This window comes from Aquarana catesbeiana, linkage group LG02, assembly GCF_042186555.1.
Source record: "Aquarana catesbeiana isolate 2022-GZ linkage group LG02, ASM4218655v1, whole genome shotgun sequence".
In the NCBI taxonomy this organism is placed as follows: Eukaryota; Metazoa; Chordata; class Amphibia; order Anura; family Ranidae; genus Aquarana; species Aquarana catesbeiana.
The window spans coordinates 274,345,629-274,371,036 of NC_133325.1; the positions used below are offsets into that span (position 1 = coordinate 274,345,629).

A 25,408-nucleotide genomic window follows, 5' to 3' on the forward strand; every position below is an offset into this window, starting at 1 on the left:
GTAATCAGTTTGAGCATAAGCCCACAGATGGCATAGCCTAGTCAGTGAGCAAGCAAAGGCACACACAGTAACACCACAATTTTACATTTATTACACAGAAAAGGGACACCTTTATGTTCTTTTTTATGTAGCAGAACATTGTCAAATAGTTTACTCAGAAAAGTTAAGCTGAATCATGTGTATAAAATGTGCTTCATAAGCAGGATTCTGCCTGCTCCAAGGAGTAAACCTACGTCAGTATTGAGCTCACTAAAGCCACAAATGTATTCCACTATGAACAAGGAAAACACTCACAAATAACAGCCTTCATAAATATCACATACCCCAGGCAAATGGAGTGGTTCTTGATACTGAGAAAGACGACCAATTGATGGCAGGCCAAAGGATTTATATGGATCCTAAAAAAAAAAAAAAGTAGGAATGCAATGTTAGGTCATTACTAATGTTTTTAGGAACAGTGCTATTAACTTTTTTCTTATGTTTCTCTTTTTTTGATTATTAAAGCTAGTTTCTCAACTAACTTATTTATTTAAACTGTGCCAAAGGTATAGTTTAAAGTAAAGGTAAATTTAGTTTTTTTTTTTTTTTTAATGGAGAGGGGTTAGAGCACCTGTCATGTTTTTAATGCTTTGTTCCTGTTAGGGACATTCATCCTCTCCATTTATCCTGTGTACTATTATGATCTAAAGTGAAAGAAAATCCCACAATTTGGGTTGTCGCCAGAACAGGAATAAAGAGGAAATCTGGGGACACTAGATCTGTTGACCTTGGTGACAATAGGAAACAGATGGCAAAAAAATCCCCTGACATGGGATATAAAACCAGGGCTTTTGTTACAGAATAGGTGCAGAAACTACCAGGAGAGGTAAGCTGTTATTTTAAAAATGACTGAAGAAAATCCCTGGTTATAACCCTCCCTTACTCTATCCAAAATAGGTATTTTCAGCTTCCTGTCCATTTCAGTACCACCGTCTATGGCTACCACAAAAAGAAAGGGTGTGTTAAAGCGGGGTTCCACTCAAATTTTTAACTTAATCTTACCCCCTTCAGTTAATTGCATAGATGTTCAAATGCCACACGAAAAAATGTTTTATCGCTGTAATTACCTTTATATTGTACTTTATTGTGGCACTTCCTGTCTCTCCTCCCATGGGAGTAGGCGTGTTTATTGCCTTTCCCCGGCGCCGCACTGTCTCCTGGGAGCTTAGTGTCAGGCTTCCACAAGCTGTGAATGAACAGCATTCACCGCATCCAGGAAATCAATGCTTGTGGGCTTCACATGCCCACAAGCATGATGGAAACAGCCAGCATCACATTTTTTAAGTTATTCTTCAGTACGAAAACAGACAGAGGCGGAAATATTACACCCAAACTGAGTATTATTTTGGGATTAGCAAAGTGTCTCAATGACCTTAAAAAAAAAAAAAAAAATTGGTCACCGGACTCCCGCTTTAAGAAAAAAAAAAAATTAACTAGTAGCAAAAATAAAAACTACATTAAAGAAATTGTAAACCAATACTTTTATTAAACATGTTATACTTGCTTGCTTTGTGCAGTGGTTTTGCAAAGAGTAGCCCTAATCCTCTTCTTTTTGGGTCCCCCGCCGGCGCTCCTTGGTCCTCCCCCTGCCGGCTGCCCACCATAGCAAGCCACTTGCTATGGGGGCACTTGTGCGGGCTCGCTCCCACGCCACGCTCTTTGTGTCCACTGACGAGCAGACTGCTGCTTAGCCCTGCCCTCTACTCTCGCCTCACTGGCTGTGATTGACAATAGCCAATGGCTCCTGCTGCAGTCTTTGAGCCTATGAGGAGAGAGAGAGGAGAGCTGCTGCTGATTGAGGTCAGACTCAGGTAAGCTCAAAGGGAGGGGCTGGGGAGAGCTGCAATAAAGTAGGTGTAAACCCTTTTACCCAGTGAAGTGACCGGTCTCAGGTGATACACAGAGATTAAAAAAAGCTACATTGGTTGTATCTGTTTATCTGCAGTCTTCTCTACATCCGTTCAAAGTCTAGAAATTCTAAAGCTTGTCTGAGCGTTTAGAAAAAAAGGGGGCAGAGAGGTAAAGTCACACTTCTTCAGAGCTCAGTGAGGAGAGCGCCAAGAGCTGATTGGAGGGAAGGGACACACTTCCCTTCACACAGCACACGGGAACAGAGCCGAGGCTGTCAAATTAGGTGGAGATCCCTTTCCCTACCACGTTTTTTCTCTTGGTTTCAGGAAAACTTGTCAGAAGTGATTCATGCTGATAGCAGAACAATAAAGCAGCAGACAGAAATTACACTCCGTGCTCTTCATTGAGACAAGTACACACTATAGAATGATATGCTTTGCTTATATTTCATGTCTGAGGTTTACAACCACATTAAGGTAAAACACCTTCAGCCTCTAGGACAGTGGTTCTCAACCTGGGGGTCGGGACCCCCTTGGGGGTCAAATGATGATTTGCCAGGGGTCACCAAATCCTTGGCTGTTTCTGAAGCCTGCACCACTCCCCCAGCCTTTTTGTGGCGGCCCAGCAGGGCTGTCCCTGGAGCCTGCAGCCGCCTGCCGTCTGGAGGAGACCCTATCTTCTGATTTCCGCATAGGTGTCACTGCTACAAGACACCACAAAGTTGGAGACACAGTGAGTAACATTACCTGTGATTATATTTGCCATTAAAAGTCCCCTCTACAGTTCTCAGATCAGCAGATGAGCTTGATCAAGAGCACCTAAGTTGGCTGATCAGAACTCCCCGCCAACATTGCCACTCATCCCATTCCCCCCACCCCCCCTCCAAGGAGTAAGAGAAGGAATAGAAATAGAGAATACATGGAAAGGAGAGGAAAAGAGGGGGAGGAACAAAGAAAAAGGGAGAGAAAGAATAAGAGAAAGAACAATAAAGACGGCTAGAAAGAGGGATTGGGGGGGGGGGGGGAACAAGAAATTAGGATAAAGAGATGTAAAAGGGAAAGAAAGGAGAACAAAGAGAAAGAGTGGTATATCCTAAAATGTACCATAAGGGGTTTTAATACTGTACGAGTAGAAGGGACTCAGGGAACACTAAATGTCCATGGGTTAGGGGCGCAAATTACTTGTCTTGCCTTGGGTGCTTTTACGGTTGGGGGTCTCCACATCTTGGGAAATTTTATCAAGGGGTCACGGCACTAGGGTAGTTGAGAACCACTGCTCTAGGACCACTTTCACACATAGAGCTGATTCTGTGGCATCTCCCAGAGAGGCCACGGTAAACAAAGTAAATTATAGTCCAATATGTTTAAAGCAAACATATTTTTTGCAAAGCCTCTTAACTATAAAAGGCAACTGTCATTATCAGGTGCAGCACATGCACCAACTAAAGACAGGGTCTGGCTGCTCTGGGAACGAAATCTACTCTGAGGCTTGGTGCATGTATCCACTTCTAACAAGAGCTACAAAACACTGTAGTTGGTTACCCTAGACAGACCGATTCATAAGTATGCTATTTACCATATGGGAGGTATACAGTATATATTTAGCCAGAAGTGTCTGTATTGATCTTTACCGCTTGCCGACCGGCTCACGTCGATATACATAGGCAGAAGGGCACGTACAGGCAGATTAACGTACCTGTATGTTGCCCTTTAAGAAGCGGTTTGCGGATGCACGCCGCAACCTCCTTGAGTGTGATCACGGGTCCCGCGGACTCAATGTCCGCGGTCTCAATATCTGCGGTGATACCCGTGATCTTCTCACGGAGAGGAAGAACGGGGAAATACTAATGTAAACAAGCATTTCCCCGTTGTGGCTAATGACACCGACACTGATCACCGCTCCCTGTATACGGGAGCAGTGATCAGTGTCGTGTCACACATAGCCAAGACCCCCCCACAATTAGAATCACTCCCTAGGACACACATAACCCCTAAACTGCCCCCTAGTGGATAACCCCTTCACTGCCAGTGTCATTTACACAGGAATCAATGCATTTGTATAGCACTGATTGCTGTATAAATGACAATGGTGCCAAATGTGTCAAAAATGTCCGATGTGTCCTCCATAATGTTGCAGTCCCGATAAAAATCGCAGATCGTCGCCATTACTAGTAGAAAAAATAAATAAATAAAAATGACATAAAACTATCCCCTATTTTGCTATAACTTTTGCGCAAACCAATCAATAAACGCTTTTTTTGTTTATAGCGCAAAAAATAAAAACCGCAGAGATGATCAAATACCACTAAAAGAAAGCTCTATTTGTGGGGAAAAAAGGACGTCAATTTTGTTTGGGAGCCACGTCGCGCGACCGCGCAATTGTCAGTTAATCACAAAAAGTGCTCTGGTCTTTGGCCAGACAAATGGTCCGGGGCTTAAGTGGTTAACTAAACATACACTTTTCCTTTAATATAACATCTTGCACAGGCACATCTAGACTACAAATCGGGATTGCTGGAAACTAGACTTGCAATATAGGTTATTTTATGGTCCAAGCAGCAGGAGCCCCTAATCAAAGTGATTATTATATCTGGATGTATAACATGGTATTTAGATAGGACAGCAGAGCAACTTTAATGCCTTCAACCAGAAGGCAGGATTCTCAACAGCTCATTAGGTATATGAAAAATATTCATATCAACCTGCAACAATAAAATTTAAAAGAAAATTAGCTTTTAAAAAGGAAACTTACCATAGACTGTAAATAGTCACTGTAATTCCTTCAATTCACCTTGGCCATATGATGCTTCATATTACAATGTCAGAGATATAAGCAAGATCAGCAATTAGCAGCGCTTACCTCTGCATAGACACGACATTCAACTGCCCAGCCATTTATGGGAACATCAGCTTGTCTGTGCTTCAAAGGATAACCCTTGGCGACACGGATCATTTCTTGTACAAGGTCCAGTCCAGTAATGCATTCTGTGATGGGATGCTCAACCTGCAATGTCACAACTATCAATCAAAAGATGCACAAATGGAGACAAGGTATTTTATTAAAAGGACTGTATTTACAGAACCCAATATAAGGCTTCATTCATACGGCTGTAAAAAAAATTACTGATGTTATTATACGTGTTTTCCAGGAGAAAAGTTCCTGCATAATGATCAGTAAAATACTTGGGTATAGACGCATATGCGTACATAATGATAATTCATTTTTCACCCTCGTTTAATTTATGTGCTTACAAATGCACATACAAGTGCATGTTCTTAGGAGGCAGATTGTGTTCAGATCTGTAATTTAAAAAATCTTGTTATATGTATTTTTAAATTCCTTGAGAATGAAGCCTTAAGGCTGGTACACATGGGCTGAATATCAGCTGGTTCAACAGAAACCGTTCAATATTTGTCCCGTGTGTACAGCATGCTGTCCGACAGAAGCTAGGCAAAAGGACCAGCTTTTATTGAACGGGCATGCTGGAAAACCAAACAAAGGCCAAAGAAAATTCCAAGCTCTACTTACCAACAAGCCTGCTACTGTTAGACAGGTCAATTTGGTTGGTCGCAGGCTGGTCGATAAGTAGAGCTTGGAATTTTCCTTTGCCTTTTTTTGACATACATTGCCCTCCAATGCCCCTTGCCGCAAATGCCAGTTATAGGTGGGGGCAGTGGCTAACTTTTTGTAATGCTGGAAAACCAAGATTCGATCAGCGCTTGCAGCCAATGGCTACAAGCGGGGATCACTGTGTTCTGGTGTGAGTCGGTTCCAGTGTCAGAATAGAATAGCTCAGCGGGGGAGATTGCTTTACTAACATCGCTTGTGTTAATACAGTGATCTGTCAGTCACTCCCTGTGTGTTCCTGAACTTAGAGGTTAAACTTTCCAAAATACATACTCATGTTTAGATAAAGGAGTAAAAAATATCTAAAAATATACAAGTACAACCCAGTTATTTACTTAAATGCAAATGGGGGGGGAGCAAGCATTATCAATGCCTTGATAGCTAATTAAAGCGGGGTTCCACTCAAATTTTTAACTTAATCTTACCCCCTTCAGTTAATTGCATAGATGTTCAAATGCCGCACGAAAAAAATTTTTTATCGCTGTAATTACCTTTATATTGTACTTTATTGTGGCACTTCCTGTCTCTCCTCCCATGGGAGTAGGTGTGTTTATTGCCTTTCCCCGGCGCCGCACTGTCTCCTGGGAGCTTAGTGTCAGGCTTCCCAAGATTCAATGCAGGAACAATGATCACGCTTGTGAACAAGCTGTGAATGAACATTCACCGTATCCAGGAAATCAATGCTTGTGGGCTTCACATGCCCACAAGCAAGATGGAAACAGCCAGCATCACATTTTTTAAGTTATTCTTCAGTACGAAAACAGACAGAGGCGGAAATATTACACCCAAACTGTGAGTATTATTTTGGGATTAGCAAAGTGTCCCAATTACCTAAAAAAAAATAAAAAATAAAAAAAAAAAAGATTGGTCGCCGGACTCCCACTTTAAATTGTGCTAAGACCATAAAATGGTGCAATAATCTTGTAATCTGCTGTACTGCAAATAAACCACTTTAGAACGCTTATCACCACACTGTTCTGTTATACTCAACATGGCAAGCATGGGAGCAGCTCATGATTTCCTGTGCAACTAGTCTTCTCCAAATCTCAGCCATTCGCCTGCTTTCACTAACCTGTCCTGACAAGCAACCAGATTAGCGTAATCTTGCATCAGGGCAGTGTAGCAGAAATGAGCAGATGGGTCCTTAGTTTTTTTTCCCTCATGACTTATCTGTGCAGTGCTTAGCATGCACAATAGCAGAGATGGACAGTAAATTTGCTAATAGCAAATTATTGCTAATGTTTTTGAAAGATGTCATTGTGGGAATGTCCCCAGCTTTTCACACCATCCATATAGTAGCTTGTTTACAGTACGTGCTAGGCTCCAAACACATGGGTGGCATAAGCGATACAACTAATTAAAATCATCATACCCACCACCAGTATCTTTTTACAAAAGGCACAGAACATACACTAACAAAAATGATAAAAAGTTATATAATCACAGAGGGATGGAAGGATGTATAAACCAATAGACAGACAAAAAGAAACTTCCAAAACTTTAAATAAGGGCTTTGAAATTTTTATATATACATACATGCGATCCATACATACATAGAGATCAAAACAAATAAGTTCAAAATTAAGTTATATGTAATAAAATAGAATGGCACAGGAAAAAAAGTACTGAACACATGAAGAAAGGGAGGTGCAAAAAGGCATAGAAAGCCAACACACCAACTGAAAGCTATCAGTAGTTAGAAAGCAATCCTGCCCCTTAGTGCAAATTAATATCCGCTAGTTCAGTCTCAACTGATGGCCTATAAAAAGGTATCTCATTACCGAGGTGTCACCCAAGAATCATCTCATGATGGGTAAAAGCAAAGAGCTCTCTTAAGACCTTTGCAACCTTATTGTTACAAAACATACCAATGACATTGAAAAGTGATGTCCCTCACACTACCATAAAACAAAAAAGTGATAAATGAAACTTCTGCTAGACCTATAGTGTACACAATGCACATAGATGAATGTAAATATAAAGTGATCAGCAAAACTTCTTAATCATGATCAATGATAATAAAAAATGAATACAAATATTGAATAACAGTGATGTGCTAAATGTCACAAAAAATATGGTGCAAAATAATAAATCCAAAGTGCAAAAAGTTCTTCCAAGTGTCGGTAAGACAATCCTTCCAATTAAATTTTACTGCAAACAATGTTCCCGTGACTTCACACAATTGCTTAGTGCTCACAAAACTCTCATCTCTGTGTAATGTTGAATCAGCCTTATAAGTATCTACGGTGGTAGCAGGTTTCCACTTCCAGGCTCCCAATTACCAAGTCGCTCAAAGTTCCGGGTATCACGTGAGAATAAAATAAATGCCTCCCATAGCATAAAAACGTTTTTAACAACCAAAGATTTATTAAAAAGTACAATAGAATCTTGTATAAAAATTTTAAAAGTGCATGTAAAGTGCAACAACGGCGCTCCAGATGCCTCTTAAGTCATTTCTGGTTCACGCTGTACTTCCAGACACGCCCTACGCCATCAGGATTGGATCTCAAATGATTGTATTTATGTGCAGTAACAGGAAGTTGATTGGTGGCTATTTTATTGCAGACAGTGTCTTCAATGACATAGCGGCCATTTTCTTGGTCTGAAAAAAACAGAGTGATGTATCTAGCCCATATTGTATAACTAGGGCAGAAAAAAGTAGTCAAGCGGCCCTATGATAGTGACTTCATCTACATAGTCAAAGAGCCGGTTTGCGGGTCGTTTTAACCCTATTTTGGCCGCTAGCTGGGGTTAAAAACACCCTGCTAGCGGCTGAAAGCCGCTAGCGGGGCGGTGCTTTACCGCCGACGGCCCCACTGCTGCAGTGTGAAAGGGGTCTAAGAGGAAAGACATTGTGATACGCCCAGCCGATAAGGGCGGAAGCGTAGTCAGTCAAAAGAACAGTATCAGGAAAAAATAAATCGTCAATTACAAGATGAGACAACCTATACTAAATTGTTGAGAAATGCTACCATTCAAAACAAAAAGAGCTTGAAAAAACTGTCCATCTGGAAACAAAAAAGGAGATTCTAAACAAAAAGGAAGTACCTTATCCCTGAGTTGTGCAGAATTCCAGTGATCTATACTATCCCCAAGATATACAAAGACAAAGTGAATCCACCAGGAAGACCAATCATAAACGGAATAAACTCGCTTACATCTAGAATGGGACAATATCTAGATAACTTCATACAACTGGCAGTACAACAAACAAAAGCTTACTTGAAAGAAACGAAACATGTGCTTCAACTGCTTGAAACAACTCCAGTATTGGAAGGAAGGACTCTATTAGCAATGGCTGATGTATCATCCCTTTATACTATTGTACAACATAATCAAGCCTGTGACTCTACTAAATGGTTGTTGAGAGAATTTAGTACAATCATTTGTAAACAAAGAAAACATCTGATTAAATGTTTAGAGTTGCTTGAAGTATTATTATTTCTGGCATGACCAAGCGTACTGTAAACAAACCACTGGTATAGCCATGGGTGCAAAACAATGTGGCTAATGCCTTTATGGAACAGTGGGAGGAGAATGCAGTTCATAAAAAAACTCTCTGGTTGAATTAACCTTCTACAAAAGATACATCGATGATCTGATAATTATATGGAATGGGAGCAAAGATACACTAGAGCAGGGATATGCGATTAGCGGACCTCCAGCTGTTGCAAAACTACACGTCCCATCATGCCTCTGCCTCTGGGTGTCATGCTTGTGGCTGTCAGAGTCTTGCTATGCCTCATGGGACTTGTAGTTCTGCAACAGCTAGAGGTCCGCTAATTGCATATCCCTGCACTAGAGAATTTCCTAGCCAAATTAAACAACAACGACAAGAACATTAGACTCACATGGAACATCAGTAAGAAACACATTTGTTTTTTTTGGATTTAGACATCGTTCTGAAAGGTAATAAATTATATACCAAAACCAATTTCAAGAACATAGATGCCAACATTAAATTATCCATTAATAGCTGTCATTTTAAACCATGGCTAGACAATATCCCAAAAGGTCAACTCATAAGGATTAGGAGGAATTGCACAAAAGAAGACTTCATGACTCAGGCAACATTTAGAGGAAACAGATTTAAAGACAAAGGGTACACGGATGGATTTATACAGAATCAAAATTGACCTTGTGAAGAAAATAGGACATTATTGTTACAAAATAAAAGCAAGTCCCTACACAACTTGGAAGCTCCTTGACTAATTCTGAATTACAATATCCAACATAGGGAAATAGAAAAGCTGGTAAAAGAGGGAGATGGGCGGAGCCTAGCAGAGCAGACATGCATTGTTAGAGCTCCGCACCGCTGAGGAGAGAAGAGAAGGACAAAGCGGAGCCTGCAGGCTCAAAAGGTATCCATTTGAACCTTTTTGCCCCAGGGAACAAACTGTGAAAGTTTTGGCAGGAAATATGGTACTGGGAGGAAACCGTGGCAGAAATAATAATCACCTCACAAAGAGCTCACAGGCACTCACTGCAGCTGAAGCAGCTCCAGTCACCTCACAAGATACAGCATCAGGGCGCTCTCACAGACAGAAAATGTCACAGCAAGACTCTCCATTTGAGTCAGATACAGAACAAATCCTCTCACAAACTTCTCCACAAGCCTCCTCAGTATCCCCAGTAATATTATTACAATTTGAAAAGATGCTTCATAAGGCTTTAAAACAAACCTCAGACCAAATAACAAAAAGCCTAACCAAAGAAATAAGAGAGCTGGGAAACCGCACCGCAGCCCTAGAAATAAAAATGGATGAAATTGAAATTACAACCCAAGTAAATATAACAGAATTGGAACAATTAAAAGAAGAGAATTTAATACTTCAAACTAAGCTCGAAGATTACGAAAATAGAGCCAGACGTTCAAACTTGCGCATAAGGGGAATACCTGAAACTGTGACAGACCTGCAATCTACTATTACAAGAACTAAAGCCAGATATCCCTATTGAACGTTTAGAACTGGACAGAGTACACAGAGCCCTCACAGCCAAAAAGAAAGATAGACCCCCACGTGATATAATCACAAAATTTCATTATTACAGAACGAAAGAACAAATACTAATTGCTGCAAGAGAAAAAAAGGAACTTAATTTTCAAGGACACAATTATCAAATTTTTGCTGACCTATCCCAACTTACTATTACTAAAAGACGATCCATGAAACCCCAACTAATGGAACTGCAATGCCACAACATTATGTATCAATGGGGCTTCCCCTTTTCAGTCAGATTTAACTACCAAGGTACAATTTACAGAAGCAGATCAGCAGATGAACTACAACAAACCCTTTTAAAATTAAATCTGACAGAACCCACAAGCAGCAACTCTCCCACACGCAGAAGAATGGCATCATCTTCACCTTCAGGCAGCACTCAGAAAATTTCAGAACAAAATGGGAATCATCATTCTCACAAAAGAGGCCGTCATGCCACATCATCCATGGACCAAGAAGATTCAATGGACGGACATCCTAATTCCTGATATCTCTTCATTTATTATACTAAGAGATGGTTCTCTATAAAAAATCTGTATTTATAACTGAATGTAACTGCATTCTGATAGTCACACACTGTGTGGGATCATGTTACATTCCAGTTATATTTCTTATTACTTCTGATTCATATAGCCTTAGAATATATAAGTGAAATAAGGAAATTCTTGTTCAGTTATATATTATCAGGTAATAACAATAGATTTATTACTTTTTAGGACAAATATGTTCAATAATCCAGAAGTAATGGAAGCTTTTTCTTTCTTTTCTTAAAACAAATATATTATTACCTAACTAGTTCCTAGAATTATGTTTTTGTTTATTCTAATCTGAAGCAATACAACCTCAATTTTATGAGTTAACATATCTAAACAGTTACATATGAATAAAATATGTAATTGTTTACTCTAAAAGGGTTAAAATCCCAAAATAATTCAAACTATCTTCATCAATACCAAAGTTATTAACAGTACCTTTCTAACTGAATTATTTAGCCTAGGGCAAGACTAACCATATACAACCACCCTGGAATAAATAATTTCAACAAAAACTATATTCTGCACTCCAATTAATGAATCATCATTTTGATGTCTTTTGACATAGCACTTCTCTCCTGTAAGCGGAAGATCCGTGTACCCCCATTAGCCCTCCTCATTCTCCCAACCATATTATGTGGGAGTGTGACGAAGGCACTTATTCCCCTGAGAGAGATATTTATTCTCTTTCATGGGTAAATTGTGATTACTTGCAAAAAATAATTTATACAATGTATCATCTAATCTCATATGTTTTTTGTTTACTCTTTACTCCAGAATTCACTGGTTTCTTTTCTATCTATTCATCTCTTCAGTCCACACAGGTTGATCTGCGCAGTCAGCTCTGCATAACAAAAAGTAAGTCAAAACTATTTGATCTGTTGCCATGGCACCACTGAATATACTTTCCCTGAATGTTCAGGGAATAAATGTCCCTCAAAAAAGGACCAAAGCCTTCCGTACTTTCCATAACAAGAAGGCTCACATAGTATGCCTCCAAGAAACACACTTCACCAAAGATTCTACTCCAAAATATATTTCTCCTTTTTATCAACAAATTTACACGGCTTCTGCCTGTACCAAGCAAAGGGGAAGTCTAATTGCATTTCACCGATCCACACCATTCACCTTATCATCAGAAATTAAAGACCCAGAAGGTAGATACCTGATACTCATGGGTTATATAATGGATACAGCAATCACGGTGATTTCCTACTACGCTCCTAACAAACAACCTACACCATTCCTCTCACATATATTACAAGTGATTAATACACACAAAATAGGAACAGTGATAATGTGTGGGGATTCGAACCAGGTCCTCCTCCCATTTCTAGATAAATCACCTTTTACACCATCCAAAATAACCTCTAGATTACCTTTTTCTCAACTTCTTTCCAAATACAATCTGGTAGATTCGTGGAGAGAAAGTAACCCAATGAAAAAGAAATTCACTTATTTCTCGCACCCTCATCAAACCTTCACCAGAATAGATCATATTTTTCTAACAATAGGAATGATACCCAGAAATTATTGTATCAGATATAATTCCGATTCCGTGGTCTGACCATAATGCAGTATACACTACTATAGCCTTGTTGCCTTATGAGTTTATATGAAATCTCCATTAATAACTGAAAAATATTGTAATAATGAATATATTTCATTTAGCTGGCATCTATGAAAGCCGGGCAAAAAGGGTTTCATTTAAGCTTTTGCTAAAAGCAGAGAATGTGGGCCAAGGCTTGTATATGCAAACAATGGAGAGCCAATTCCATTGTTCTACACCTACTCCTTTGAAAGGGTGCCATGCTGGGATATGCATTGGACCTAACTTCCTGGGGAAATGCAATTAACACACTTGGCCAACATAGTCACAAGGATTTGCATGAAAGGGGGCTGACTTATGGAGTAAGCCCTCCAATCATGATCCAAGCTAGGCCAACCAATGAGACATCAGCTTGGTTTGATATACTCAGAGCCAAGGGGGAGGTAACCGTGCTCTTTCTGATAGACCAGCGAGCTGAAAGGAGCTTTGGTAAGGATGGGTAATTATGGGAAAGAAATGCCCTTTTACTTGTAACTAAATATGTGTGTAGATTACTGTATTGAGGAATATACCCTGTATTCCTTCATGTAAATACTTTATTTCTACCTAATATTTTCTTCCTTGGTGTAAGGCGATAGATAGACGATTGTGTATTAGCTAGACTTTCAACTGTGTCCTAATAAATGTTATTATATTTTAAGCTTTCACTCTTGATCGAAAAGAACTCTTATTTAACCCACATCATATCTATAAGATATGAAAAATCTTAAATATAGATTTTTCAGGGTAACAGCCTCAGCCATACCAAAAGCGCATGACCCAACGTGGTGCTTACCGGACATAATGCTCAAACACCCACTACATCAGATGGCCATTGAACAAGTTTTAAAGGAATACATATCAATTAATAATACAACAGACATCTCCCCAATAACACTGTGGGAAGCTCATAAGCCTGTCTTGCGTGGTACAATACAAAGACAAATGGCACTATTTAAACGGGAACACAAAAATCTAGCAAAAAAACTAGAACTCAATTTTAATGCAGCCTACATATCATTTCAAGATAATCCATCTCAGAGTACAAAATCTCATCTGGAAAAATCTAGATTGCAATACGATCTATTTCTCACTGAGTCAGTTGATAAATCCCTCAAACGCTCCAAACACATTTCTACATGAATACAAACAAACCAGGTACATATTTGGCTCGGGCATTAAATTCAACTAACAAATCTTTCAAACCAATACGTTTGAAATTATCAAAAAATGTTTACACTTGTAATCCAGTTAAAATAGTCCATAAATTTCACTCACATCTCGCAACTTTATACAAGACAAACAATGAATTTAATCCTACAGAGGCTGAATCCTTCTTCTCAAAAATAACCTTACCTGAGTTATCTCAGAATCAAAAAAGCAGTTTGGATGAGCCTATAACTATAGATGAAGTTGCTAACGCCATAAAAGACCTAAAACTTAACAAAAGACCAGGCCCAGACGGCTACTCGGCTTTATACTATAAAACATTCTCAGAAATACTCTCTCCCATTCTCACTGAAACTTTTAAGAAACTTCTAGATGGACATTCTTTTCGGCAAGAAACACTAATGGCAATTGTTTGTATGATCCCAAAACCCCTTTCTGATGATACTTCCTGTGTGGCCTATCTCTCTGTTAAACCTCGATATTAAATTATTAGCAAAAATAATAGCAAAACGCCTCAATAGCATTATAGGAAAATTAATACATAGAGATCAAGTAGGCTTCATGCCAAATAGACAGGCAGGCGATAATATACGCAGGGCAGTGTTATTGGCACATATTGCTAAAAAACGGAAAATCCCTTTAGGTTTTCTATCTCTCGATATTAAGAGGGCATTTGACACAGTATCCTGGCAATATATGCAATACTCATTACAAAAATGGGGTTTTGGACCCCACTTTTTAACATGGATCAAAGCATTATATAATAAACCCAAAGCCTATATAAAATACGCTGGATACAAATCTGAAGCCTTTAATATCGAAAGAGGTACCCGACAGGGTTGCCCATTATCTCCCTTATTATTTGCCCTTATACTCGAACCCATGGCCCAATACATCTGAACAAACCAAACTATAACTGGCATTGAAGTAGGAGGTATTACACACAAATTATGTATATTTGCAGACGATATATTACTTTTTCTATCATCACCACAGGTCTCTGGTCCTAACTTAATACCAGCTCTTGATGGATTTGCAGCCCTATCCGGCCTTATGATTAATCCTAAGAAATGCCTAGTGCTTAATATTTCACTCACAAACATGGAATTGATCCCGGCTAGGGCTGCACTCCCATTCACATGGGCAGAAAAATCAATCCCATATCTTGGAATTAATTTAACAGCTTCTCATTCTGACTTATTCTCAACCAATTATCCTCCTGTATTAAGACAAATCACAAATCTAATAAAACAATGGTCGCAACTTCCTTTATCCTGGATAGGGAAGATTAATGCAATCAAAATGACTATTCTACCCAAATTGCTTTATCTATTCAGAGTCCTCCCTATTCCAATTCCTTCCTATTTTTTGAGAATAGTACAAAAAAGAGCAACTTCGTTTATATGGGGCTCTTCTAAACCACGTATACCTATACACACACTACATCTTCCCAAAAATAAAGGAGGCCTGGGATACCCCAATTTTACTAACTACTACAGAGCAGCACATTTGGCCAGTCTGTCCAAATACCATGCAAAACAGGAAATCCCATTATGGGTATTTATAGAGGCTTCAGAAAATGACCCTCTATTAATATCAAATTTATTATGGCTTGATCCTAAAGACCGCTTTAAAATTCATAATCCCATAACTGGCGCCTCTAGCTTCCCACATTGCCATTTTATCTATATTTGTGATCACTTTTTACATTTTTATATTATGTGGTATTTTATTCCAATAAATCCCATTTTGGTTGACCTGCACCATGTGGAGTTCCCCTTGTTTTCCTTTTTCCCATGCTCGAGTGCTGATGACCATCCCTGGACCATCTCCTTCTCTGAACCGTTGTTGCGACTGACAGCCTTGGAATTCTTGCTTGGGACCATCTTGTGTCCATTGGAGTCTGCGGCTTGCAAGATACCGTCCAGTCCCGGCATCACCTCACCATTGGAGATTTAGTGTCTCAAAGCCTTTTTGACGCACTGCCGTATGGTATGTGCGTCCAACTGATCTGGTAAGGGTACCCACCTTTTCTAATTGAATTCCTTTCATGCCTTTTGGTACTTCTTCTTTGACTGAAGATTGAGAAGAAAGTTTCCCAATTATTGGATACCTCACATGTGGACCTTCATTATTTTGAAGTTTATTTTGCTGTCACATATTTACCTCACATGTGGACTTTTGTTTTTTTTCTTTTTTTCACTGCCATTATTCCGTAATTGGTTATTTTGCTGTCACATATTTACTTTAGATCTTCATGTATTTACTTTGCCCATGCACTTGAGGTGTTTTGGATTCACATATATACACATTGTTTATTTGGTCATATTTAGTGCTACACTTATTTTCTATATTTTCTCAGTGGACTTGGTTTGTTTGTGTGTTAGCTGCTTTCATGTTTTAGATTTTTGGGGTTTAGCGCAGCATTTTCACCCCTTTTCTAAACATACTGAAGGTGTAGTTTACATTTTCAATGCAGCTGTAATTTACAATATGTGGGAAGAACTAAGAGAAGCCTTAAGGTTAGAATTAGGGAGCATGTCCAAAACATCATGAAGGGCTTCCCCAAACACAACCTATTAAGACATTTTGCGCAGGTTCATAACAAAGACCTCACACATTTACAATTTTGGGGGCTAGAAAAATATAACAAACCATGGAGATGGGCACATGAGGTCAGATCTATAAGCCAGAAGGAATCCAAATGGATTCATACCTTGCACATGCTTACACCTGAGGGCTTGAATGTTGAATTTGACCTTGGTTTTTTTAGTAATTATGAATTTTTTTTAAATTTATATGTGTACTGTTGATTCCCTAGCTATCTGTATTGATATGCCTTGATACCTCATTCCCGGTACACATATTGTTAATCCGCCCTCTGCACATTTTTATACACATCTGATTGTGTACATATACCTTGTTTTGATTAGCTTCCTATTCGTTTATTATGCCATATATGTTCTTTTGGCCACTTACTTTTTCTGGCCTTTTACTCATTATTGACGTCTGGATATTTACGAGACTCTGCCCACATTTGACGTTAGAGTCATTTATATTTTTACAGTACATTTTCCATGTTTATTTCTATTCTATTTGGTATAAACTAGCAGGTGGCCATTATGACTATGTAGATGAAGTCACTATCATAGGGCCGTCTGACTACTTTTTTCTGCCTTAGTTATACAATATGGGCTAGATACATCACTCTGTTTTTTTTCAAACCAAGAAAATGGCCCAGCCAATCACCTGACTTGAATCCAATAGAAAATCTATAGAAAGAATTAAAGATCAGCTTTCACAGAAGAGGCCTATGGAACCTTCAAGATTTGAAGACTGTGTGGAAGAATGGGCCAAAATCACACCTGAGCAATACAGGCGGCTAGTTTCTTCATAAAGGAGGCGTCTTGGAACTGTCATTACCAACAAAGGTTATTGTACGAAGCATTAAATTTCAGTTAGCATGTTCAATACTTTTTCCTTGTGTCATTCCATTTTATTACACGCAACTTAATTTCTGAACTTATTTGTTTTGGTTTCTTTATATATATGGATTGCATGGGTTGTTACCGACATGAATTTAATGTAATTAGCATGTTTAGAAATATATTTACCCAGAAAAAAAAATGATTTTATATATCTCTCTATCTATCCATCTATATATAGTGTGACATACAGCCCTTGTCACTGATAGGTGGTGTGTATCTGCCACACAGAATCTTGAGGTTCTTAAGGAAAATGAGTGGCAGTGAGTGAGAGGTCTGTAGGCAGCAAGGGGGTTAAGCACTGGCCACATCTTGCTCCCATACCTGGGGTATAGTTTTGGGTTACCTGGGATAATCAGTGTGGTGCTGAGAGAGGAGAAGTGGGCTGGAGGGAACATGCCTGCAGGAATGGAGCAGACCCAGTGAGGTCTTTTTATTAGCCAGGAGGCTTACATTTTGTTTTGGACTTTTTCTTTGGGACTAGGTTTTCTACTCCTGCGTGTGAATCCTTTTCTGTTTGCTGACCAAACATGGGCAGGAAGCCCTTAACCTTGCACATGGCTGGATTACCTCTGAGCACTCTCTTCTTGAAGCTAACCCCCCACTATATCTATATATATATATATATATATATATATATATATATATATATATATAGAGATATATATATCTATATCTATCTATATATCTATATATCTATATCTATATGTATTAAAATCAGCAATTCAGTAATATTACAATAATTAGAATTATAGTTATGCTTAAGTTTTAGATGGTGCAATTAACACAAAACTATTGATGTACAATCAATTGTGACTTGAAGGTAATCTCTGCTCATACACATTATAACCACTATCCAGACAATGTCAAGACAATGTCAAGAATAATGAACTCGGAGCAGATCATAAATGTTGAGTTTATAAACATACTATAACTGTATGGTAGTTTTGTCCCTTCTTTAATACCTTATGTGGATACTGAGAAGAACCAAACTATGGACAGAATGAGATGACATACTACTCTGACTTAATAAAAATTCTTAAGTTATTTATCAAGCAGAGTTTAATCCTGACTTTAACACATTATCACAGCCCATCTTACAGCATCAAGCAGAACAGGAAAAACAAATAGTACATACATACAGTGGGGACGGAAAGTATTCAGACCCCCTTAAATTTTTCACTCTTTGTGATATTGCAGCCATTTGCTAATATCATTTAAGGTCATTTTTTCCTCATTAATGTACACACAGCACCCCATATTGACAGAAAAACACAGAATTGTAGACATTTTTCAGATTTATTAAAAAAGAAAAACTAAAATATCACATGGTCTAAGTATTCAGACCCTTTGCTCAGTATTTAGTAGAAGCACCTTTTCGATCTAATACAGCCATGAGTCTTTTTGGGAAAGATGCAACACGTTTTTCACACCTGGATTTGGGGATCCTCTGCCATTCCTCCTTGCAGATACTCTCCAGTTCTGTCAGGTTGGATGGTAAAGATTGGTGGACAGTCATTTTTAGGTCTCTCCAGAGATGCTCAATTGGATTTAAGTCAGGGCTCTGGCTGGGCCATTTAAGAACAGTCACGGAGTTGTTGTGAAGCCACTCCTTCGTTATTTTAGCTGTGTGCTTAGGGTCATTGTCTTGTTGGAAAGTAAACCTTCGACCCAGTCTGAGGTCCTGAGTACTCTGGAGAAGGTTTACGTCCAGGATATCCCTGTACTTGGCCACATTCATCTTTCCCTCGATTGCAACCAGTCGTCCTGTCCCTGCAGCTGCAAAACACCCTCACAGCATGATGCTGCCACCACCATGCTTCACTGTTGGGACTGTATTGGACAGGTGATGAGCAGTGCCTGGTTTTCTCCACACATACCGCTTAGAATTAAGGCCAAAAAGTTCTATCTTGGTCTCATCAGACCAGAGAATCTTATTTCTCACAATCTTGGAGTCCTTCAGGTGTTTTTTTTTTTTTTTTTTTTTTTTTTTTTTTTAGCAAACTCCACGTAGGCTTTCATGTGTCTTGCACTAAGGAGAGGCTTCCGTCGGGCCACTCTGCCATAAAGCCCCGACTGGTGGAGGGCTGCAGTGATGGCTGACTTTCTACAACTTTCTCCCAACTCCCGACTGCATCTCTGGAGCTCAGCCACAGTGATCTTTGGATTCTTCTTTACCTCTCTCACCAAGGCTCTTCTCCCCCGATAGCTCAGTTTGGCCGGACTGCCAGCTCTAGGAAGGGTTCTGGTCGTCCCAAACGTCTTCCATTTAAGGATTATGGAGGCCACTGTGTTCTTAGGAACCTTAAGTGCAGCAGAAATTTTTTGTAACCTTGGCCAGATCTGTGCCTTGCCACAATTCTGTCTCACAATTCTGTCTCTGAGCTCTTCAGGCACTTCCTTTGACCTTATGATTCTCAATTGCTCTGACATGCACTGTGAGCTGTAAGGTCTTATATAGACAGGTGGCTTTCCTAATCAAGTCCAATCAGTATAGTCAAAAACAGCTGGACTCAAATGAAGGTGTAGAACCATCTCAAGGATGATCAGAAGAAATGGACAGCACCCGAGTTAAATATATGAGTGTCACAGCAAAGGGTCTGAATACTTAGGACCATTTGATATTTCAGTTTTTCTTTTTTAATACATTTGAAAAAATGTCAACAATTCTGTGTTTTTCTGTCAATATGGGGTGCTGTGTGTACATTAATGGGGGAAAAAAATGAACTTAAAATGATTTTAGCAAATGGCTGCAATATAACAAAGAGTGAAAAATTTAAGGGGGTCTGAATACTTTCCGTCCCCACTGTACCTTTCCTTCACTGCCCCAACAATACCATTTAGAGCTGGAAGCAAAAAAATACATCCAGAATGTCTAGGTTTAGAAGAGCATGTGACTGTATTGGACCAATTGGTGCTGTTGCATGAGGAGTTGATAAAGCGTACGTTATTACTCTAACAAATTATAGCGTACATAATACTTTCTTTTGCACTGGGAGCAGAAGAGAGTGGTGTGGGAGTAAAAGGAAGGTAAGTATACTGTATGTGTCTCTCTTGGTCTGTATTAAACTGAACCTGTTGGTTTGCACAGCGCTGATTAAGTTTAGTTGTTTAAAATTTATTTTAGTGGTTTAAATATCAGTTTTATCCTGGCAACTCAAACCTGTAAAATCAATTTCAAAAGTAAAAATAAAATAATTAGACATACAAAAATAATTATAAGCTCTGTGTGAGCTTTTACTGAAGAGAATTGAGAAGAAATCTAAATGTTTTTTGCACAATTGTGTTTATATATAAAAAGATACACATGTCCATCTCAAAAAATAGAATATCATCAAAAAGTTCATTCATTTTAGTAATTCGAATAATATGTCATTCTGTTAATTTTGATGATTATGACTTACAGCTAGTAAAAACCCCAAATTCTGTATCTCAGAAAATTAGATTACATAGAACCAATATGAAAAATTTTTTTTTAAAAAAAGGATTTTTTTTAACCACTTAAGGACCAACCTCGTTTTGGATTTTAGGTGTTTAAAACAGTTTTTTTTGCTAGAAAATTACTTAGAACCCCCAAACATTATATTTGGTTTTTCTTCTAACACCCTAGAGAATAAAATGGTGGTCGTTGCAATACTTTTTTTGCACCATATTTGCGCAGCGGTCTTAAAAGCGCACTTTTTTTTGGAAAAAATTCACTTTTTTGAATAAAAAAAATAAGACAACAGTAAAGTTAGCCAAATTTTTTTTTATATTGTGAAATATAATGTTACGCCAAGTAAATTGATACCCAACATGTCACGCTTGAAAATTGCGCCCGCTTGTGGAATGGCGTCAAACTTTTACCCTCAAAAATCTCCATAGGCGAAGTTTAAAAAATTCTACAAGTTGCATATTTTGTGGTACAGAGGAGGTCTAGGGCTAGAATTATTGCTCTCGCTCTACCAGTCGCAGCGATACTGCACATGTGTGGTTTGACCACCGTTTTCATATGCGGACGCTACTCGCATATGCGTTCGCTTCTGCGCGCGAGCTCGTCGGGACGGGGGGGGGGGGTTTAAAAAAAAAATTCTATTTTTATTTATTTTACATTATTGTATTTATTTTTGCACTGTTTTTAAAAAAAAAAAAAAAATTGTGTCACTTTTATTCCTATTACAAGGAATGTAAACATCCCTTGTAATAGAAAAAAGCATGACAGGACCTCTTAAATATGAGATCTGGGGTCAAAAAGACCTCAGATCTCATATTTACACTAAAATGCAATTAAAAAAAAAAAAAAAAAAAAGTCATTTAAAAAATGACATTTGAAAAAATGTGCCTTTAAGAGGCGTGGACGGAAGTGACGTTTTGACGTCGCTTCCGCCCAGCAGTGTCATGGAGACGAGTGGGCGCCATCTTAGCCTCACTCGTCTCCAGGCACAGGATGGAGACAGATGCGATCGCCTCCGCCACTACCAACGGCTCCAGTAAGCGGCGGAGGGCACCAGATTGCGGCGGGAGGGGGCCCTCTCCTGCCACCGATAAAAGTGATCTCGCGGCGAATCCGCCGCAGGGACCACTTTTATCTGAAAGCCAGCTGCCGCACGAAAACGGGGATACCGGGGTTATGGCAGCTAGCTCCTGCCATAACAACGATATCACCGTTCGAAATTTGGACGTACATCGTCGTGCGGCGGTCGGTAAGTGGTTAAACAGAAATGTACCATATAGTATGCACTCAATACTTGGTCGGGGCTCCTTTTGCATGAATTACTGCATCAATGTGGCATGGAAGTGATCATCCTGTGGCACTGTTGAGGTGTTAAGGAAGCCCAGGTTGCTTTGATAGCGGCCTTCAGCTCGTCTGTATTGTTGGGTGTGGTGTCTTATCTTCCTCTTGACAATATGCCACAAATTCTCTATGGGATTTAGGTCAGGCGAGTTTGCCAGCCAATCAAGCACAGTGATGCCTTGATTATTAAAACAAGTTATTGGTACTTTTGCCAGTGACTTCTGTGGGAGGGGCCAAGATCTCCCTCTGACATCAGCCAGGGAGATCATGTGGCCTCCCGCAGAAATCCTGTCTAGGAGCTGTAAAGAGGCCACAAGTCACATGACCGGCCTGAAGACAGCTGTAAATAGGTATTTACAACGCTCGTTTTTAGAAAGGACTTGCATAGTGTGGTATGCCAGGCTCTAATAGAGGGTCTGGCAGTGATCATGTTAGGTTTTTTATTATTAATAATAGCAAGGGGGCGGGGCGGAGACAGAGATACGGAGAGGGAGCTGACGGGGAAGGGGGGTAGAGAGGAGAGCAGAGAGGACAGCTGCGTATGACAGGGACACACTCTGACCATGGAGGTCAGGGCTCAGCAGCCTTGCTTTTCGTGGTCAGTACAGAGAGGGGATACAGGAAGTGGCAGGTTCAGGGAGGTTTTTTTTTTTTTTTACAGTTTAGAGGGGGTCAGATTACACAGCACAAGCACTGTGGTGTTTAATCTGGATTTGATTTTTTTTTTCTTTAGGTTAACAAACATTTTATTACAAGAAAGGATTTTGCTTGCTTTGAAAATTGCAGATTGGCATTGCATGCTATGTTTACGCTTATAATCTACCACAACACCCAGATCTTTCTCCACCACTGACTCCCCCAGATGTAGGATACGTGCATATAAGCCCCTAAGTGCACAACTTTACATTTATCAACATTAAGCCTCATTTGCCACATAGTTGCCCAATTAAACAGTGCATTGAGGTCAGCTTGTAAATTGGAGACATCCTGTAAGTATGTTATTCCACTGCATAGCTTGGTGTCATCTGCAAAGACTGAAATGGTGCTTTTAATCTCAGACCCTATATTATTTATAAATATATTAAAATGTAAGGGTCCCAACACTGATCCTTGGGGTACACCAGTACCAACCCTAGACCATTCAGAGTATGAATCATTACATTGCCATATACTGGAAGTAGGTTGTGCAGTGGGTTAAGCATAATAACTATAGATGGTGTATTGATACATAATGGGAACGTGTATATGTGCTTAATAACAACTGTATTTTTAATGCTATTTTTTATTTTCTTGTATTGATTTTCAAAATATTATTTAATCAATATATTTTTATTAATCCTTTATTAATTTTTTATGAATATTCGGATTATGAATTTTATGTATGTAAACTGCATTTGATCTATGAGTTCCTATGGTCATGAAATGTATGTGATATTTATTCCTTATGTAGTATATATATGCTTTTATTACGATATGGCGAACATTCCTTGGTTTTGGTATAGTAATATTTTGCTGCTGACCGAGTATGTTCCATTTACACTGTGAACGGATTGGTAAGTGATTCCAATCATGTTTCTGCTGTCACTCTCCTGCTGAGGTGCTTATATAGTGTGGTGTGTGACGTCCAGCCCTAATCTCCTCTCCCAGTCGATGCCCCATACGGAGAAACGCAGCGTCGGGTGGAGTTTCAGGACCTGACGTCACCACGTACCAGCTGGCTGGCCTCTGCCGTGGCTGTGTTTTCTGTTTGAAATTTTTTGCTCTGCTAAATGCTTTTATGATGTCAGCCATAAGGAATTTTATTAACCTGCTGCACTATGAAGCGCCTTCTTTCCTCTTTTTAATGTTTCACCATATACTATGAGTGATCCTATTTGGATAAAGAGTATAAGGAGAACACTGCAACTTGTTGCACCAGCACTATAGTGCTCAGAACTGCCTGATGAGGAGGGAATCCTGTCGCAAGTCTGAATCAGCCGTCCCTATCTGAATGATCTGACACTCAAGCCCATAAAGATCTCTGTAATAGGGGTCCTACGTATCTGGTAAGCAGCATTTTTTACTATTGCTTGGCTTATGATAGTATGTGATTAAGACAATATCCCCCATTTGACTGAAAGACTTGTTCTCAGTAAAGTCTTACACCTGTGGGTGTCATCTAATAAGGACGCTATCAAGCCCCGATGGATTTTGCACATGATTTTTAATTCACGTTTATTCATTTTTATTCACCTTTCACCAATTTCCCAATTTTGCCTGTAGCTAAAAAGTTGTTATTCAAATGTTTTTTTCACTGACTTTTTTATAAGTTTGTATGTTATAGGTAGCGCACCTAATTCCATTTATACATCTTGCCAAAACCGTATGTTCAGGTTTTTTTGGGTTGCAGCACCTTTATTCATGTTATTATATATTTCAAATTTGTTCATTTTTTTGGCACTTCATTTGTTTGGGGGTAACGCGGATTGTCCACGTTATACATATGAATCATTAACCACTACTCTCTGAATATATTCTTTTAGCCAGTTTTCTATCCATTTACAAACTGATCTTTCCAAGCCTGTAGACTTAACTTTACACATTAGCCGTGTGTGGAGAACTGTCTCAAATGCTTTTGCAAAATCAAAGTATATTACGTCCATAGCCACTCCTTTGTCTAAGGTTTTACCTACCTCGTCTTAAAAAGAAAGCAGATTTGCCTGACACTTTTGTCTTTCATGAATCCATACTACCTGGTATTTAAAATATTTTTTTTGCCAGCAAGAACTCATCTATAGTTGCGCTCATAACTTGGCTATTTTTCAGAGAATATGAATAACACAAAAACTTTTCTTTTACTCATGGTTAGTGTTTGGCTGAAGCTATTTATAATCAACTGTGTTTACTCTTTTTAAATCAAGACAACAGAAACTACCCAAATGGCCCTGAAAAGTTTACATATCAGGCCACAATCACCAGGGTAACATGCACACAAGTTGACAAAAAGGGGTTTGAATAGCTATTAAAGGTAACCATCCTCACCTGTGATCTGTTTGCTTGTAATTTGTGTGTGTATAAAAAGGTCAATGAGTTTCTGGACTCCTGAAAGACCCTTGCATCTTTCATGCAGTGCTGCACTGGCCTTTCTGGATTCTGAGTCAAGGGGAAAGCTAAAGAATTGTCAAAAGATCTGCAGGTTTTTCTTTGCATCCCAAACAATTTTCCTGGCAGTTGTGGCTGAAATTCTAGTTGGTCTACCCGATTGTGGTTTGGTTTTAACAGAACCCCTCATTTTCCACTTATTGACTAGAGTTTAAACACTGCTGATTGCCATTCTCAGTTCCTTGCATATTGTATGT

The 25,408-nt window shown here is 39.1% G+C and overlaps 1 protein-coding gene across 1 annotated transcript in view; it reads right to left on the reverse strand.

The window, feature by feature from the left end:
- The window catches only part of PCCA (propionyl-CoA carboxylase subunit alpha), a 1,163,293-nt gene that overhangs the window by 639,079 nt on the left and 498,806 nt on the right, over positions 1-25,408 (reverse strand). Inside the window, exons 13-14 of the mRNA XM_073614439.1 lie at positions 4,750-4,893; positions 324-398 (exon numbers count right to left, since the gene is read on the reverse strand). Coding sequence (XP_073470540.1) covers positions 324-398; positions 4,750-4,893 — 219 coding nt within the window. The remainder of the gene's footprint in view (positions 1-323; positions 399-4,749; positions 4,894-25,408) is intronic.